This window comes from Amblyraja radiata, unplaced genomic scaffold (genome assembly GCF_010909765.2).
Source record: "Amblyraja radiata isolate CabotCenter1 unplaced genomic scaffold, sAmbRad1.1.pri scaffold_1240_ctg1, whole genome shotgun sequence".
Classification (NCBI taxonomy): domain Eukaryota; kingdom Metazoa; phylum Chordata; class Chondrichthyes; order Rajiformes; family Rajidae; genus Amblyraja; species Amblyraja radiata.
The window spans coordinates 1-16510 of NW_022630423.1; the positions used below are offsets into that span (position 1 = coordinate 1).

Below are 16510 nucleotides of genomic sequence, written 5' to 3' on the forward strand. Positions count from 1 at the left end.
GGCTTCAACCCCGGTCTTTGGTGGCATCCTGGCCCTCATTAATGATAACAGGTTCCAAAGAGGACTTCCAGCTCTTGGCTTCATAAACCCACTGATTTACAAGATACAGGAGAATGGCACATCTAGAGCATTCTTTGATGTAAGTTAAAACAAGACTTTTATTAACTGATATTATTTGTGTTCTTTTTGTTTTAAGTGGATACAATTCTAGAAAATGGTTTCATTTTCTGGCAAAATAACTTGTTGCAGTGTAAGTATACAGTAAACTCCAGATGATATACAAACATGGCAGATTCAGCATCTTCATTGCAGCAACTGTCCACCTTGATCTTATGGAATAATGTGAATTGCAATGTGAGATTTAGTTAATGAGAGTTTCTTATGCAACACATTACATGAGAAAGTGTAGGTTTATGCTGCAACTACTCCCAAAAAATGTTATGTGGTGTCAGCAAAACGAAATTATTATTCATGTCTATCAATTAGACTGGAGCTTATATGTTGATAACAGTGGATTTCCTCTGGAGGCAGTGTTCGACAATGTGCTACTTGATCTGATTAGCTTTAGTCTCATGCTTCTTATTCTCCAGGAGGTGGCAGCATAAATGGTCCTGAAGTAGTTTATGAAGGTAGCGAGGCAGGTTTGAATCTACATTGTATTAGGGGATTCTTTAATGGACTTTTAGGAATTAGACCAACTGCCGGTATGTAATCCAGTAATATTTTTTCCGCTGGGTATGTGCAAGGATAAAAAACTGAGATTAAGCGCTTCATGAATAAAATACTGATAATTTCTGCTAGTTAGTGGAATATCATTGAGGGAGTAGCCATTACCGTAGACGCAAATTAATTGAGTAGAATGGACAATCATCCTAAATCTCAATCTTGCTAATTAAAATAAAACCCCAGGTTTAGTCAAAAGGATTGCTCCTCAGATAGTGTTAGGGAAATGTATGCCATTCACTGTTGTACCACTTAAATAATCTAACAAGGTGGTAGTGATCTGTGGCATAGGTTGTGTTACTGCTTTGTCAATCAGCACCTCCGATTCCGTACTAATAGGTCATTAATTTATGATGTGGACATTTGTTTGGCATTTAATGCCCCCTATTTCTGGGCACCCACCTGAATGTAAATGTATGCATTATATCTGGATTATTTTTACTTGTGGCTCCCTGTCCTTGCCCTAAAACTGTAGTTGAGGGCCAGATGGGGGCATAGTTGTTACGTGTTTATGTACGCATGGGTCAGTCATATGTGCCCTCCTCTGCACCGGTTCAAGTCCAGGCATTTGTCTGTGTCAGAAGATTCACCAAGCAGCACGTATTATAGACATTGTACTTGTAAAAATCTGGTAAAACACATGGAAAGGTGGCTTTTTTAAAACTATGTAAAACTAGTCTTTATTGCTATAGCTGTAACTTATTTCGGGAGAAAGTTGGTTGAAGTTACAGAAAACACAGGAGCAAGAGTACGTCATTAAGTTGGTTAAGGTGTTTTACCGATCATAATGGTTTTGGGTAATCTGTGTAACGTATCTGTTAACCGAGTATGATGTAATTGAACAGTTTGTGTGTACAAGTGTTTTCTAACAATATCCTTGAAATTCAAGTTATGATTTTTTAAGATTTAATGCAATTATTAATTCAAGTATCGGATGTTGCCCATGATATTGGAAAAACTAATTTTAATGGGAGATCTGAGAGCATGCCTTTTAATGCTAGTGTTGGCAGCACAAATAGCATACATTGGACCTGTGATATTCAGGAAAGAAGCCAGCGAACAGCACCTTGCATTTAAATTTGCCTCATCAATTCCAAATGGTAATTGCCAGATAAAGTCCCATAGAATATAGCTTTGAAAGCTGTATCATAGTGGATAATTCACTGGACTACTAATTCACAATACAAATTTAAATATCAGCATTGATCTTTATATTCATGTAATAAAATAAAATCCAGAACTATTTTATAAAAAGTGAGATTCATTAAATATAGCTATGAAACCTTAAAAGTAATTAGTTCATGGAATCTATTTCAGAGTTGGAGCAGCAGCAGGAAATTTCAAAAGGCACCCATTAAATTGGTTCATAGGTTGTAGGAGCAAAATTAAGCCATTCAATCATGGCTGGTCTATCTTTCCCTCTCAACCCAATTTTCCTGTATTTGCCCCATAACTCCTGACTCCCTGGTTGAGTGATTAAAATTGGCTAATTAAAGAGCCAATAAAAAGATCGCAAGATGTAGTGGAGCGGCCATGTTGGGAAGGTTAGATCACGTGTTCCAGGAAGATCTTGCCGACTGGATAGAGAATTGCCTTCACGGAAGAACGCAGACGATGATGCCAGTAGATTGTTTTATGACCTGGAGGCCTGTAATTGGTGGTATGCCTCAGGGATCAGAGCTTGGCCAGTTGCTGTTTGTGGATTATATCAATGTTTTGGATGAGAGTGCACAAATTTGATTAGTAATTTGCAGAATACACTAAAGTGGGTGGTATTGTAGATAGTGAAAATGGTTATCAAATAGTACAGTGGGATCTTGATAAGCTGGGCAAGTGAGCTAAGGAATGGTTACTGGAGTTTAATGCAGATAATTGTGAAGTGTTGCATTTTGGGAAGTCAAAGCAAGACAGGAACTTCGGAGTGAATGGCAGAGCTCTGGGGTGTGTTTGGTTTAGAGATGGCGTGGGAGCAGACCCTTTGGCCCACTGAGCCTGCACCCACCATCAGTTACCCATACACTAGTTCTATGTTCTCCCAGTTTCACATCCTACACAATAGGGGCAATTTACAGAAGCCAATTGACTAATAAACCTGCATATTTTTGGAGTGGGAGGAAACTGGAGCACTCTGAGAAAACCCACGCGGTCACAGGGAAAATGTACAGACAGCATCCGTATACAGGATCAAACCTGGGTCTCTGGCTTTGTGAGTCAGCAACTTTACTGCTGTGCCACTGTTGTAGAGCAGAGGGATCTAGGAGTGCAGGTACATAGTTTCCTTAAAGTGGTGGCACAGGTAGGTAGGATGGTCAAGGAGGCTTTTGGTTCATTGGCTTTCATCATTCAGGGTAATGAATATCAAAGTTGGGATGTTATGTTACAGTTATACAAGATGTTGGTGAGACTGCATTTAGAGTATTGTGTTCAGTTTTTGTCACCCTGTTAGCTGAAACAGAGAAGATTTAAAAGGATAGTGCAGGGACTTGAGTCCTTGGAGCACAGGAGGATGAGTAGCGATCTTATAGAGGTGTATAAGATCATGAGAGGAATAGCTAGGATGAATGCACAACATATTTTACCCAGAGTAGGGGAATCAAAGTTTAAGGTGAGAGGGAAAAGATTCACTAGGGACCTAAGGGACAACTTATTTCACACAAAGCATAGTGGGTACATGGAACAAGTTGCCAGAGGAGGTCGTTGAGGCAGGTAGTATAACAACATTTAAAATACATTTGGACAGGTACATGGATAGGAAAAGTTTAAGGGAAACATGGGTTGAACTTGGGCAGGTAAAACTAATGTAGATGGGACATCGTGGTCGACATAGGCAAGTTGGGACGAAGTGCCTGTTTCATGATCATGAGGAAAGCAGTCTTGCTTTACTCTGCCTCCAGCCACAACACAGTTGACTATTTTCCTCAATTTATGTCTAAATTTAGGGAATGCGTGTTAACATCCTGTGAATGAAGAAACTCAAAGATTTGTGTTTTACAGTCCAACTAGACTTTGGGTAAATCAGCACAGCATTTCTCCAAGGCCAACACATCCTGCCCCTTTCAAAAAAAATAATTGTCGTTAATCGATTTCATTAGTGAAAGGGGCAGGACATAGTAGGAATGGTAACCAGTATAGTGATATTGAGCAAGATATTTGCAGGAGAGAGATAATGAAGAGCTGAGACACAAAAGAGCTGCAACATTGAAGGGGAACATAACAGTGCGTGGTACATCCCAATTTGAAGTCTCCAGAATGCACAAGCAAAATGTCTCTTAACTTCCAAATTCTCTTCAGTATCTACAAACACTACATAGTCTATACCTTTCATTAAATTTCAAAACCCCAATGAGAAGCAAGTGAACAAGATTAGTTTAACGTAATGGAGACACAGGAGGCAGTACATGCTGAAATCTGGCGCAACAATCTGCTGAAGAGACTCAGTGGATCAAACAGCATCTGTGGAGGTGGGAGGGCCAAGGACATACAGTTTTGACCATTTGGATCAAAATCTCTATGCAGGGTTTTGACCCAAACCATCAGCAATTTCCTGCTCCCGCAGGTGCTGCTTGAACCACTGAGTTCCTCGAGCAAATTTTTGCTTCAGTTGAATACAAGTCCTAAATACTGTCTCATTGTTTACCCTTAATTATGCACAGTATCAAGTTATGATTTTGTTCATGACTAACCCTCAAGATTTCAGATACTGTACATTAAAAAAACCTCACCATAAAGTTACATTATATGTATTATCATATTGATTGTATAAAATATGAATATTTTTGTTGACAAGCATTACATTTTAGAGCCTGAAGGTAGAAAAGATCATTAACAAACCTGTTGCTATAAATAGAGATTAAGTCAGTTTACAACATGGAAAACATTAACGTTTCTTATATTTCATTAAATTATTTCTTCATCATCGGAATCAACTATTCAGACATTATTTTCAGGACTATAGGAATATTATGTCTAGCTAAATATTATGCAGTTTTAAACTATGGTATAAATGTTCATGATGGGGGGGGGGGGGGGGCAACTTAACTTTCCCTATGCTCCATGTGACCAATTCACATGTGTACTGTATGCATAATTAGATTAGATTTTGGGGTGTGCTCAAACAAATGCTTTATTACTCCTTTAATTTATGCTCACTTTTGTGTCCCATTCCTCGCATTTTACTTTCTACCCCTCTAGGTAAACACAGGTTCACTGAAAATATATTCTTCGTATGAAGGCTTTGTTGTGCTTAAAGTGGCCCTAAAAGGCATGGTGCACAACATGACTGATCTGCCGGTTATGTTGCTAATGTTGTTACATTTTATATTTAGGTAACTACTGGATGCCATTACGGTTGTTTGGATGAAAAAACGAAGGGAAAAGGATTCTGTGCTGCTCCGTCTTGGGATCCTGTAACAGGATGGGGGACACCAAACTATCCAGAGCTACTCAGAGTACTACTTGTAGGGAGAAACGATCATCCATGATCTGAAGACCAAGATAAGGAGTGCAATCTAACTGAAAACCAAGCACTGAATTTCCTGCCGCACCTTTGTAATTTTGCCTTTTGTGACTATATGAACACTTAGCTCATTAATGCTTTAGTTTGTCCCATTTTTTAGTTGGTGAAAATGTTTGTGTAGCATCTCAATTAGTCAATTGTGTTATAGGCACACTGATAATCAAAGATATTGCTGCTTAGCATTTATACTGATACTACCTGTCTCAAATAACCAGAATTTTACAGCGGGGAATCAGGTCCTTTGGCCCATCAAGTCCGTGGCAACCAGCTCCACTAATCCCATTTTGTTTCTTGCATCTTCATCAATTCTACTCCCACCGCACACTAGGGGCTGCAGATAGTAAACAATTAACCCACACACCAGCATTTTTTTGTTATGTGGGAGGAAACCAGAGCACCTACACAATCCCAGGGAGGATGTTCAAACTACACAAGGATAGCACCAGAGATCAGGATTGAACTTGGGTTTCTGGAGCTGTGAGCAACAATGCTAACCACTGTAGCCATTTGCTGCCAGATGATTACTTAACTAACTGAACGTGTTAATGTAATGTTGCAATAATGGATAAGAATTAATTGGTTTAATGTTAATCAGAGGTAAATATTGGTGCGTTAACAAATATTTAAAATCCAGAATACTGAATCCAAGATGTACAATGGAGTTTGATTAAATTTTTAACTAATGGGACTGTCTAGCAAATGTTTAATTGCCCAGAGATTGTAATTGCAATCATGTTTTGATAATTTGATGTTTGAAAGTAAGCATTTGAATTTGCTGAGGAAATATTGCTGAAAGATTTTATTTACATAATTTTTACTTTAAACTGTACACAAAGTGCATATGAAGATTCTTAGTAGGCAAATAGTAAAAATACTTATGCTGCTGAGTTTTGTTTCCGGTTAGTCTGCCCTGGTTAATCAGGTACCATTTGTGGATCAAATAAATAGTGCAGGTAACAGTAAATCTTTTCAGCTCGCTGATGGCTAACCTTTGCTCGAGCTACGATTTCAACCACTGAACTGAAAAACAAAAGAAAATTACAATCAGATGAAGACCTTTATCATAAATTTCTGCCTCTGTTGTTAAAAACAATTTGTCTTACAAGTAAATATTTTCTTTGACCAAACAAAATCACAAAAAAGGCAAAAAACAGTACTAAGCAGGCGAGGCAGCATCTGTGAAGGGAAATGGATAGATCACGTCGCGAGTTGGGACCTTTTTTCATACTGATGGACAAAAGGGTAGAAAGCTGGTAAAGAGAGGCGTGGGGAAGGGGTGGAGCAAGAACCGACGAATGATAAGTGGATTCATGCAGGAGGAGTGATCAGCAAATAGCTCCCTCTTTCCCATCCCCTCCCCAGCTCTCCCACAGCCCTCTCTCCGCCTCTTCCTTTCTTCTTCTCGGCCCCCCACCCCCACATCAGTCTGAAGAAGAGACCCGAAACGACACCTATTCCTTCGCTCCATAGATGCTGCCTCACCCGCTGAGTTTCTCCAGCATTTTTGTCTAGTAGCAAATAGGTGCAGATCGTTACAAATACTGGAGGTGAAAGAAAGGGGGGGGAGGGGGATAGTGGGTGGAATGGAAAGGGGAGAAGAGGGGGAAAGTGAAATAGAGAACTCAAAGTAGGGAGGGCTGGGGGATGTGTGGTGGAACTGTGTGACTGGGACAGGGCTATGGTAGATGAGTAGCAGAGGGAGAAGTTACCTAAATTGAAGAATTGAATGTTCGTGCCATTGGGTAGGAAGCTGCCCAAGCAGAATATGAGTTGTTGCTTTTCTCGATAGCGTGTGAGCCTTTGTTACTATCTCCACTCATACGCTAATCACCACAAGTTCACAAGTTATAGGAGTAGAATTAGGCCATTCGGTCCATCGAGTCCAATCTGCCATTCAATCATGGCTGATCTCTGCCTCCTAATCCCATTTTCCTACCTTCTCCCCATAACCCCTGACACCCATTCCAATCAAGAATGTGTTTGTCTCTGCCTTAAAAATATCCACTGACTTGGCCTTCACAGCCCACTGTGGCAATGAGTTGTACTGATTAACTAACCACTGACTAAAGAAGTTCCTCCTCACCTCCTTTTCAAAATAGCGTCCTTTAATTCTAAGGCTATGGCCTCTGATCCTAGACTCTCCCATCAGCGGAAACATCCTTTCCGCATCCACTCTATGCTTTTCATTATTCTGTGAGTTTCAACGAGGTCCCCCCTCAAACTTCTAAACTCCAGCAAGTAGAGGCCCAGTGCCGTCAAACACTCATCATATGCTAACCCACTCATTCCTGGAATCATTCTTGTAAACCTCCTCTGGACCTTCTCCAGAGCCAGCACATGCTTCCTCAGATATGGGGCCCAAATTTGCTCACAGTACTCCAAATGTGGTCTGACCAGCACCTTATAGAGACTCAGCATTACCTCTCTGTTTGTGTATTCCAGTCCTCGTGATATAAATGTTAGCATTGAATTTGTCTTTCTTACTACTGATTACCACTCCGTTCTTGCATCCTCATCACTTGTCAGTTCTCGTCCACCCCTTCTCCTCACCTCTCTCTACCACACTTCTCCCCTCTACTCCATCAGTCTCAAGTAGGGTCCCAGTGGGAATCATAATCTGTAAATTTCCCTCTGCAAATGCTGCTGGCCTGCTGAGATTGCCCAGAATCTGCAGTCTCCAAAATGCTCGGGCATCCTTGCAGTAGATCGTCCTATCCTTTTAAACATTCAAAACACTGCGCCTTCCATATAATATCAGTTAGCTTATTCAACTGTGTCAGTGTTGGAACATTGACGTTTTAGTAGTGTGAGAATATGCTTCATGAATGTTGCATTAAATCTTAGAGTAAAAGTGAAGAGACTATAGACAAAAGCTGTAAAGAAAATGAGGCACTTATCTGCATGGATATCAACCAATTTATCATAATACCTGTAAATCACATATGCAATTGGAAGAACTACAAATTTTGAGCTTGCAAATAATTAAAAAATATACTTATGCAAATGAAATTATTTTTACCCTCTTAACACTGGTTTAACGCAAGAGGACATTTATATTAACAATTATTTAAATGTGCAGAAAGCTGTTCTACCACCAATGGTCATTAAAAATGTAAATTATATAATCTATGAAAGTGAGAAAATTGCATAACCTGTTAGCAGTCTCTTTCACGGAGCTGAAGTGGTGACAAAGATTCAAGGCTGTTATATAACTGACACCTGGAAAGCTGAGGTAGAACTGTAAAATGTGCTGCTGGAGACCGCTAACCTCTACTGGTACAGTGATGGCAGCGTTCTTTCTCTCTTCAACACGGGCAAGTTCAGCAAGCAGGCCAGCTGTTTCCTCCTGACTGGAGCTGAACAAGATTCGGATTCCAGCTGTGGTCAGAGATGACAATAAGCCATCATAGTATCTGGTTCTTTGGAAAACCCTTGATGTATCTCCTGTAATTCATTGAAATTAAGAGATCAGTACAATTTGCTTTCACTATAAATGAGGCACAGAATCACTAAACTTAAGTTTGTTTCATAACTGAGAAAGAACATTAAATCTGTATATCGTGATATACCAAGCAGAACAAAGTTTATGCTTGTTAGTAAGTTTTCATATTTTGTATCAGTACATCCAAAGGTACAGTCTGGTGCTCGAGTTAGAGTACAGAAACAAGCCCTTCAGCGCTCCATGACCATGCCAATCATTATACTAACCGCATTTACCAACACTTGGCCTACCATACCTTGGCGATTGAGTACAGGTGCACAACCTTTTATCCGAAAGCCTTGGGACCAGACACTTTTTGTAATTCAGAATTAGTCGGTCTTCGGAATGGAAATTTTTTAGCGTAGATTTTAATGGCTGGCTCAGTGGTAGAGTGCTCGGCTCATATCCGCAAGGTCGCGAGTTTGCGCCTTGATCCTGGCAGTTACTCGATCGCGAGTTTGAGTCTTCAATGTCGTTTTTTCTTGCAGAATAAATGTTTGTATGAAATGCAGTGTAGGAGAGGTGTACTGACTGTGTGGGCAGAACTTTGGAAGTGATTGCCCACCAGTCTAAAAAGCCGCTGTGTCTCCCTGTCCCTGGGATAGCAGGGGGCGATCAAACAGCACAATACCCCCATCCCCCTCCAACTCCAGAGGAATCCGCTCCCCGATGGGCCGCTACGGCGACAAGTGGCAGTTGGCCCACAGCCCGAGCTGCGCCCCCTCATCCGCCACCCCAAGAACAAGACGTACCTTGCACACCATCAGCTTCTGCCCCTACGTGTTCCTCTGGAGTTGGAGCGGGGCTGGGCTGGGCTGGAGTTGCTGCTGGCTGTGGGTCTCTGGGATCTCCGTGCTTGCAGTGGGCCTGGGGGTCGGTGGGCGGCGGTGGGAGCTGTGGACCTACGGACCTACCTCCGTGGAGCTAGCCAGCTTCGGAGCGTGGAGAGCTGCGGGGGCGAGCTGCTGCGACCCGACTCCGGTGGATGGTGACACCGGGAGCTCGCGGGTCCCCGGTGGGAGACTGCTTTGCGGGGCACCGGCAGCGGCGACTTCTCCCGCCCGAATTACGGGGTTGAGAATGACCTGGAGGGGGGCCTTACAACGCCCGGCGCGGCTGTAAATTGCCGCGGACTTGCTAGCGCCCGCCGGGGGCTTTGATCGTGAGTCTACCGTGGGAACTTTTTAACTCAGCGGGCAGGCAGCAGCATATTGTCAATTATTAAACCTCCTGCGCAATATACCCTCACCTTCTCTTTTATGAATGGGGATTTAGTTCCCCTTTCTTCGAGGACCGACCGGAGGTTCCGCTGTCACCTCTGCGGGCCGCCCTCGGTGAACGTTTTCAAGGACCTTTCTTCAAGGACCGAAAAAATGGCCGCTATTCGGAGGTTTTCGTTATTTGGATCTTCGGATAAAAGGTTGTGCACCTGTACTTGCCCAGCTTTTGCTTTAATGTTGTGGGAGTATTCTGCTATCACCACCTACTCAGCCTCTATACACCAGAGTGCAGCAATCCTTTGGTGGATTAAAAACTCAATTGTCTCCCCTCTTCTAACCTTAAAGCCAATGGCTTCTGATCTTTTACACCTCAGCCATAGGATAAACGTACTTGCTATTCACCTAGTGTCTCATAATTTTGTTCACTTCTATCACATCCCCTTCAGCCTGCTTTCCTCCAAGGAAAACTAGCCCAGCCCATCCAGTCCCACCTCCTAACTAAATAAATGCAACATTCTGGTGAATCTTCTCTGCATCCTGTCCAGTGCAGTCATGTCCTTCCTACAGTGCGGCAACCAGTACTGAAAACAATATTCCAGCTATGGCCTAAGCAATGTTATATTAAGTTCCACAAAAAACTGCCAATGAGGCAATCATCTCTTCTTCACCACCCCATATACTATGCTACCATTTTGAGGTGCCTTTGGATGTACCCCAGGTCTTTCTATTCTTTAATATGCCGTAGAGGCCTACCATTTGTGGTGCATTTACTACCCTTATTACCAAAGTGCATCACTTCACACCTGCCAATGTACCAACATAATATCATCCTGCAACCTAAAACTATTGTTGTCTTTATCAACGACAATTTTTATGTTAAAATATATAAATCGCACAACTTAGTTAACATACATAGCAGACAGCAAAGGTCCCAGCACCGATCCCTAAGGTACACAAAATACAATTACATTTCCAAGCCAATTTTGGAACCAATTTGCCTGCTTGAGTATTTGACACAGTCCTGGTCGGCCAGTTATAGGAAAGGTGGTGTGAAGCTGGAAAGAGTGCAGAAAAGTTTAATGAGGATGTTATTGGGACTAGGACGCTCCAGTTAGAAAGGAGAGGCTGGATGAGCTGAGACTTACTTCCCTGGAGTGCATGAGGCTAAGGACAAGTAACCTTTTAGAGGTTTATAAAAATTATGAGGGGCATAGATAAGGCGAATGATCACATTCTTCTTCCCAGGGTAGGGGAGTTTAAAACTAGAGGGCACAGATTTAAGGTGAAAGGGGTAAGATTTAAATGGGACCTGAGGAGCAACTTTAATACAGAGTGTTGGGTCTATGGAATAAGCTGCTGGAGGAAGCTGTAGATATGATGCCACTACGAAGTTTAAAATACATTTCAACATGTTACATAGATAGGAAAGAGTTAGAGGGATATGAATCAAATGAGACCAACTCAGGTAGACAACTCTAACATGGATGAGTTGGGCCAAATTGACAATCTTTATATTTGATACGTGATCTCAAATCCTCATCTAGAGGGAACATCCTTCCAATGTCCAAACCACATTATTTTATATACTCCTATTAAATCCCTTCTCCACCATGTGCAAAGAAAACAATCCAAGCCTTTCTAATCCATCCTTTTAACTATGCGAACCATTCTTATGGATCTTCTGTGGATCCCTTATGGATCCCTTTCCAATGCCTTTAAATCCTTTTTATAATGTAACAAGCAGAAATGAACAAATATTCAGATGAACTCTCCTGCTATTATACTCTATGCATTTGTTTAAAGACCAGAATTATAATTGCCCTATTCATCTTAAATGACTCGTGCACACGTGTCCTAGTCCTCTCCTCCTGCATTTCTTTTAGAACTGTATCTTTTATTCTGCATTGCCTGTCTTTACCACCAAAATGTATCATCTCTATTTCTCCACATTTGACAATCTGCTGTGCTTTTGCCCATTCCATCAGGCTGGTTATAATTCTTGCAATCACTATCCTCTTGGTAGTTCACAATACTGTCAAGTTCTGCATCATCCATAAAATTTGAAATTGCAGTCCCATGTCTAGTCCATTAATGTAGATCATAAAAAGCAATGGCCAAATGACTTAGGAACATTACTATTCATCCTCCTCCATTCACCACAACCCTCTGTCATTTTTTGCTTAGCCGACTTCATATCAACTTCATAGCAATGTTCCTTTTATGCTACATGCATCAATTTAGTTGCTTGGTCAGCAATGTGACACCTTATCTAAAGCATTAAGGTTTACCAACCACAGCAAGATCATCATTAACTTGATCGAAAAATTCTATCAAAGTCATTTAACATGATTGTCCATTAAGACATTAGTGCCAACTTGCCTTATTAATCCATATTCCTCCATGTCACTATTAATCCAGTCTCAGGTCTATATTTCTGAAAGCTTTCACACCATAGAGGTCTACCTGGTCCAGTAGTTGCTGGATTTATCTTTATTCCCTTTTTTTTTTTAAACAAAGGATTATCACTCTCTAATCCTTGGCATGGCCCGTGTATCCAAAGAATGTTGCAAGATTATGGTTACCCATACTTCCCTCCTACACATTTTCAAATACTGGGATTCATCTTATTTTGTTCTGGTGAATTTAAGCTCAGTCAAATTTGCTAAAATGTATGTGCTTATAATTGATATATCTCTTCCTTCACTATTATTTTGGAAGCATTCTCTCCCCTAGTAAAAACAAAATGTTCATTCCGTACCTTAACTCCTCACCATAACTTAAATGTTATGATGCTGTGATCACTATCTCCCTAATGAAATATGTCCACTTGACCCATTCAATTCCCCACAACAGATCCAGCACAACTATTGTTCTCATTAGATCAAGAATACACTGCACCAGATATTATTCTGGCGACATTTTAGAAACTCTCTGTCCTCTCTGACTATAACATTACTATTGCAATTTACATTGTGATAGTTAACAGCCTTCCACAGATGAGTCTCTATAAGTATCACCATATGATATTACCATGTAATATTATGTAAGTATAACATGCAATAAAACAAAGTATTTTCAAAGACACAGTTTTTAGAAAAATAAATCACTGACAACTGAGTGATTCATTAATGCAAGGACCACTAAACACTAAATGTCTGATTATCTGAACAAGCCATTTACTAGCTAAATATACAACTACAGGGTTTACCAGAATATGAATGGCCTGATTTATGGAAATCTGACTTTAAGCAGATATTCCCATACATTTTTAAAGCATTTTTCAAGCCAGCAATAGTAAAATGTTTCATGGTGCTCATTAATGACTGGATACAGTATATGTTTCATTAGTTTAATTATGGTTTATGCTAGGGCAATTATTCAATGAAATGAAAAACATAGCAAGTATATTTAGAGTGATACGATATGGGTAACTATTGAAAACCAATGTTTCTGACTGATGGAGAAATTGTCTTATGGACAGTTTTCAGGAACGGAATACTTACATAACCTGGGGACCGCTTGTACTTTTTAAATATTACATTCGCTGACTTCTCTCTTCTGTGGGACACTTGAACAAATTTGTACTGTCATCATAAGATCATAAGTCATAGTAGTAGAATTAGGCCATTGGGTCCATCAAGTCTACTTCAATCATGGCTGATCTATCTCTCCCTCCTAACCCCATTCTCCTGCCTTCTCCCCATAACTTCTGACACCCATACTAATCATCATTTAAGGGAGCAGCTTTATCAAAAGAGCCTCAAGAAACGTACATTTCTCCAATATCCAGTTTAGTGATCTGCTTTGTGCAACTCTTGGGTATTAGAATAACACATTATGACAACTATACTGCAGTGATATCCACAATATGTACTAATTCTTGTAGTGGTTTCAATATTATGGCTGAATAATTTAAAGTTTGGTCTTTGAATCTTATAGAAAAGAAAGCAAGATTTTATTAAATATTAACTGTTCAAACAATTCATGAACAAACCACTCACCTGGTTTTGCTCTGTCCTTTTCCACAATGACACACACACGTTCAAACATAGCCTGCAGGTGCTGAATACGGTCTACAAACTTACTTCGGTTTACACTGTTTGCAAACTCGAGTAAGAATTGTCTTTCCACAACCATTCTGTTGCTCACTATATAATCACATCCATTGAGAGAGCAAATTTCAGCCTTCATGTTATGTTGAATACGGAGAGAGGAAACCAGACTTGGTCCAGAGGAGATTTCTCGACTATCCACAAGAACTGTCAGTGGAGCTGTTCCAGGAGCGACTGGGTGTTGAATGACAGTCAGATGATCTTTGCCCAGTGTTTCACTTGTTCTTGAAGTTGTGGAGGTATCATAGTTCACCAATGATTTCTCCATCTTTAAAAATAAATTGACTTTTTTAATTGCACTATTGGTATTGCCAGCATACTTGTAAACACTGGATCACTCCAGATCCAAAGGCACAACTGTAGTTAATGCTGGTATTGGTTTCGTAAAAGTTTAAACTAATTTACTAGGAGAATGGGAACTGGGATGTTAAATTAGAAAGAAGAAATCTGAATAGAAGATTGGAAGCTGCAGACAACATTCAAAGTATAGTACCTGTATCTCAAAACTACACATGAAAAGGGAATATAAAAGAGTGCAGTATCCAGGAAAATGGTTTGTGTGTGTATATACATAGAGCTTGCTTAACAAGGTTGATGAACTGAAGATGCAAAAATAAAACATGAAATCAGAAAGTCATGGTGATAATAGATCTGATTCAATTCTAACAGGTTTGGGTACCAAATATTCCTAAATACATGGTGTTTCGAGGAGATGGGAAAATAGGTGGAGTGAGAAATGTGGCAGTTACAACTCATGAAAAACTGTCCAGAAGGGGTCGGTATTGTAAGAGTTAAGAAACAACATAGATGTCATAACACTGCTAGTTGTATTTTATAGGTCACCAATACATGGAACAGATAATGCAAAATTTGTAGAGAAATAATAAGTTACAAGAACAATAAACAAGTGATGATGGAGGACTTCAATTGTCCTCTTAGGCTGATAATAAAATTATAAAGGATAAAGGGGCAAATAATGCTCAAGTGATTTCAGTATTTTTGTGATCAGTATATTCTTGCCCTAGCAAGGACATAGGCTAGATAAAATTATGTTAATTATTTAATAGAAGCCAGGCAGATTTTTTAAATGACATTTGAATAAAGTGCACTCATTCAACAATACTTACAAACGGGTCACAGGTAAGCTTATGGGTGTGGGATTTCATCTCTGTCTTGTCTTGTGTTGTGGTGTATTTAACTTGTGGAGGAGGAATTGAAGTGCACCTTGATTGTTTTTGCTCCACATGAAAGTCCAAGGTTTCAGACACACAAGCCTGGAGATATGTCCTCGTGTCACAGCTTCTTTCCAAGGAGCAAAGATCTAAAGGTTTGCTCTTACCAATTTCTGCTACATGTAAAGTTTTTTTTGAAATCGGCTTTTTAAAAGTGCCACCCAAGCTTGGTTTTGAAGTACATAAAGTAACACTTTTATCTTCTGTAGCCTGTTTACTCTTGCTGTTTTGTATCAGAACTGTTCCTGCCAATTGACATTTCACATTTGTATCTAGTTCTTCGTCACTGGAATCATCCAGTGAAATGATGCGGCTCCTTTTCTTCTTTTTGCACAAGTCATTTTTTCCAATTTCTTTTGCTGCCTTTCTTGTTCTTAGTCTGCGTTCGTTTTCTCCAATGAGATCAAAATTAACAATATCATTGTCATCATCATCATCACTTAATTTGGTTTCATTTTCATCATCTTCCCGAACACAGAAACTATCTTCCAAATAGGTCTCATCCTGTTCAGGAATCTATCAATATGAGAAGAACATTACAACAACTGGCCAGAGAAAAAAATTACAATTATTGGTTTTAAATTGTAATAGCCAATTACTATTAATAAAACAAGAAAGAAACATTGGAAAGCAAGTACAAATACAAATGCCCAAAGCACTCAAATAACTCCCGCACTATATCAATATCAATGATTTGGATGAGAACATACACGGCAAGATTAGCAAATTTGCAGATGATACAAAAGTGGGTGGTTTTGCAGATAGTGAAGATGATTGTGAAAATTTGCAGCAGGATCTTGATCATTCGGGCAAGTGGGCTGAGGAATGGTTGATGAAATTTAATGCAGAAAAATGTGAGGTGTTACATTTTGGTAAGTCTAACATGGGCAGGACCTACACAGTGAATGGTAGGGCTCTGGGTAGTGTTGCAGGGCAGAGGGATCTAGGCGTCAAGGTGCATAGTTCCCAGAAGGTGTAGTCGCAGGTAGATCGGATGGTCAAAAAGGCTTTTAACACATTGGCCTTCATCAGCCAGAGTATTGAGTATAGAAGTTGGGAAGTCATGTTGCAGTTACACTACTGATGATGTGCCCTGTGCCCAACTGTCCTGAAGGTTACCCAGGCCAAGATATACGTATCCCCGCCCGCCCCCCACCGATGTTGAGCGTCTACCACTCTCAACAATCAACGAATGTAGTGAAATGCTCCCCACCTATTGGCACAAG

General features: G+C 40.2%; 1 protein-coding gene and 1 long non-coding RNA gene across 2 annotated transcripts; one reads left to right on the forward strand and one right to left on the reverse strand.

Moving 5' to 3' along the window:
• The first annotated feature begins 6 nt into the window (after positions 1-6).
• Positions 7-6122, forward strand: LOC116969809. Its single transcript, XR_004410927.1, has 2 exons — positions 7-139; positions 5049-6122. It is a non-coding gene; the product is annotated as an uncharacterized LOC116969809 (long non-coding RNA).
• LOC116969807 (Fanconi anemia group M protein-like) lies at positions 6024-15826 on the reverse strand. Its single transcript, XM_033016588.1, has 4 exons — positions 15180-15826; positions 13942-14320; positions 8392-8683; positions 6024-6259 (listed from the first exon to the last, which is right to left on the reverse strand). The coding sequence occupies exons 1-4, from the start codon at positions 15216-15218 to the stop codon at positions 6154-6156; spliced, it is 816 nt and encodes a 271-aa protein (XP_032872479.1). The 5' UTR covers positions 15219-15826; the 3' UTR covers positions 6024-6153.
• Positions 15827-16510: the final 684 nt, after the last annotated feature.

Excerpts from the sequence above, each read along its gene's own strand:
- LOC116969807 (XM_033016588.1), bottom strand. The coding sequence starts at position 15,218 with ATGAAATCCCACACCCATAAGCTTACCTGTGACCCGTTT. Across the intron at positions 14,321-15,179 it reads AGCTTACCTGTGACCCGTTT|ATGGAGAAATCATTGGTGAA; the intron begins GTAAGTATTGTT and ends TTATTTTTAAAG. Across the intron at positions 8,684-13,941 it reads AAAGGACAGAGCAAAACCAG|GAGATACATCAAGGGTTTTC; the intron begins GTGAGTGGTTTG and ends AATGAATTACAG.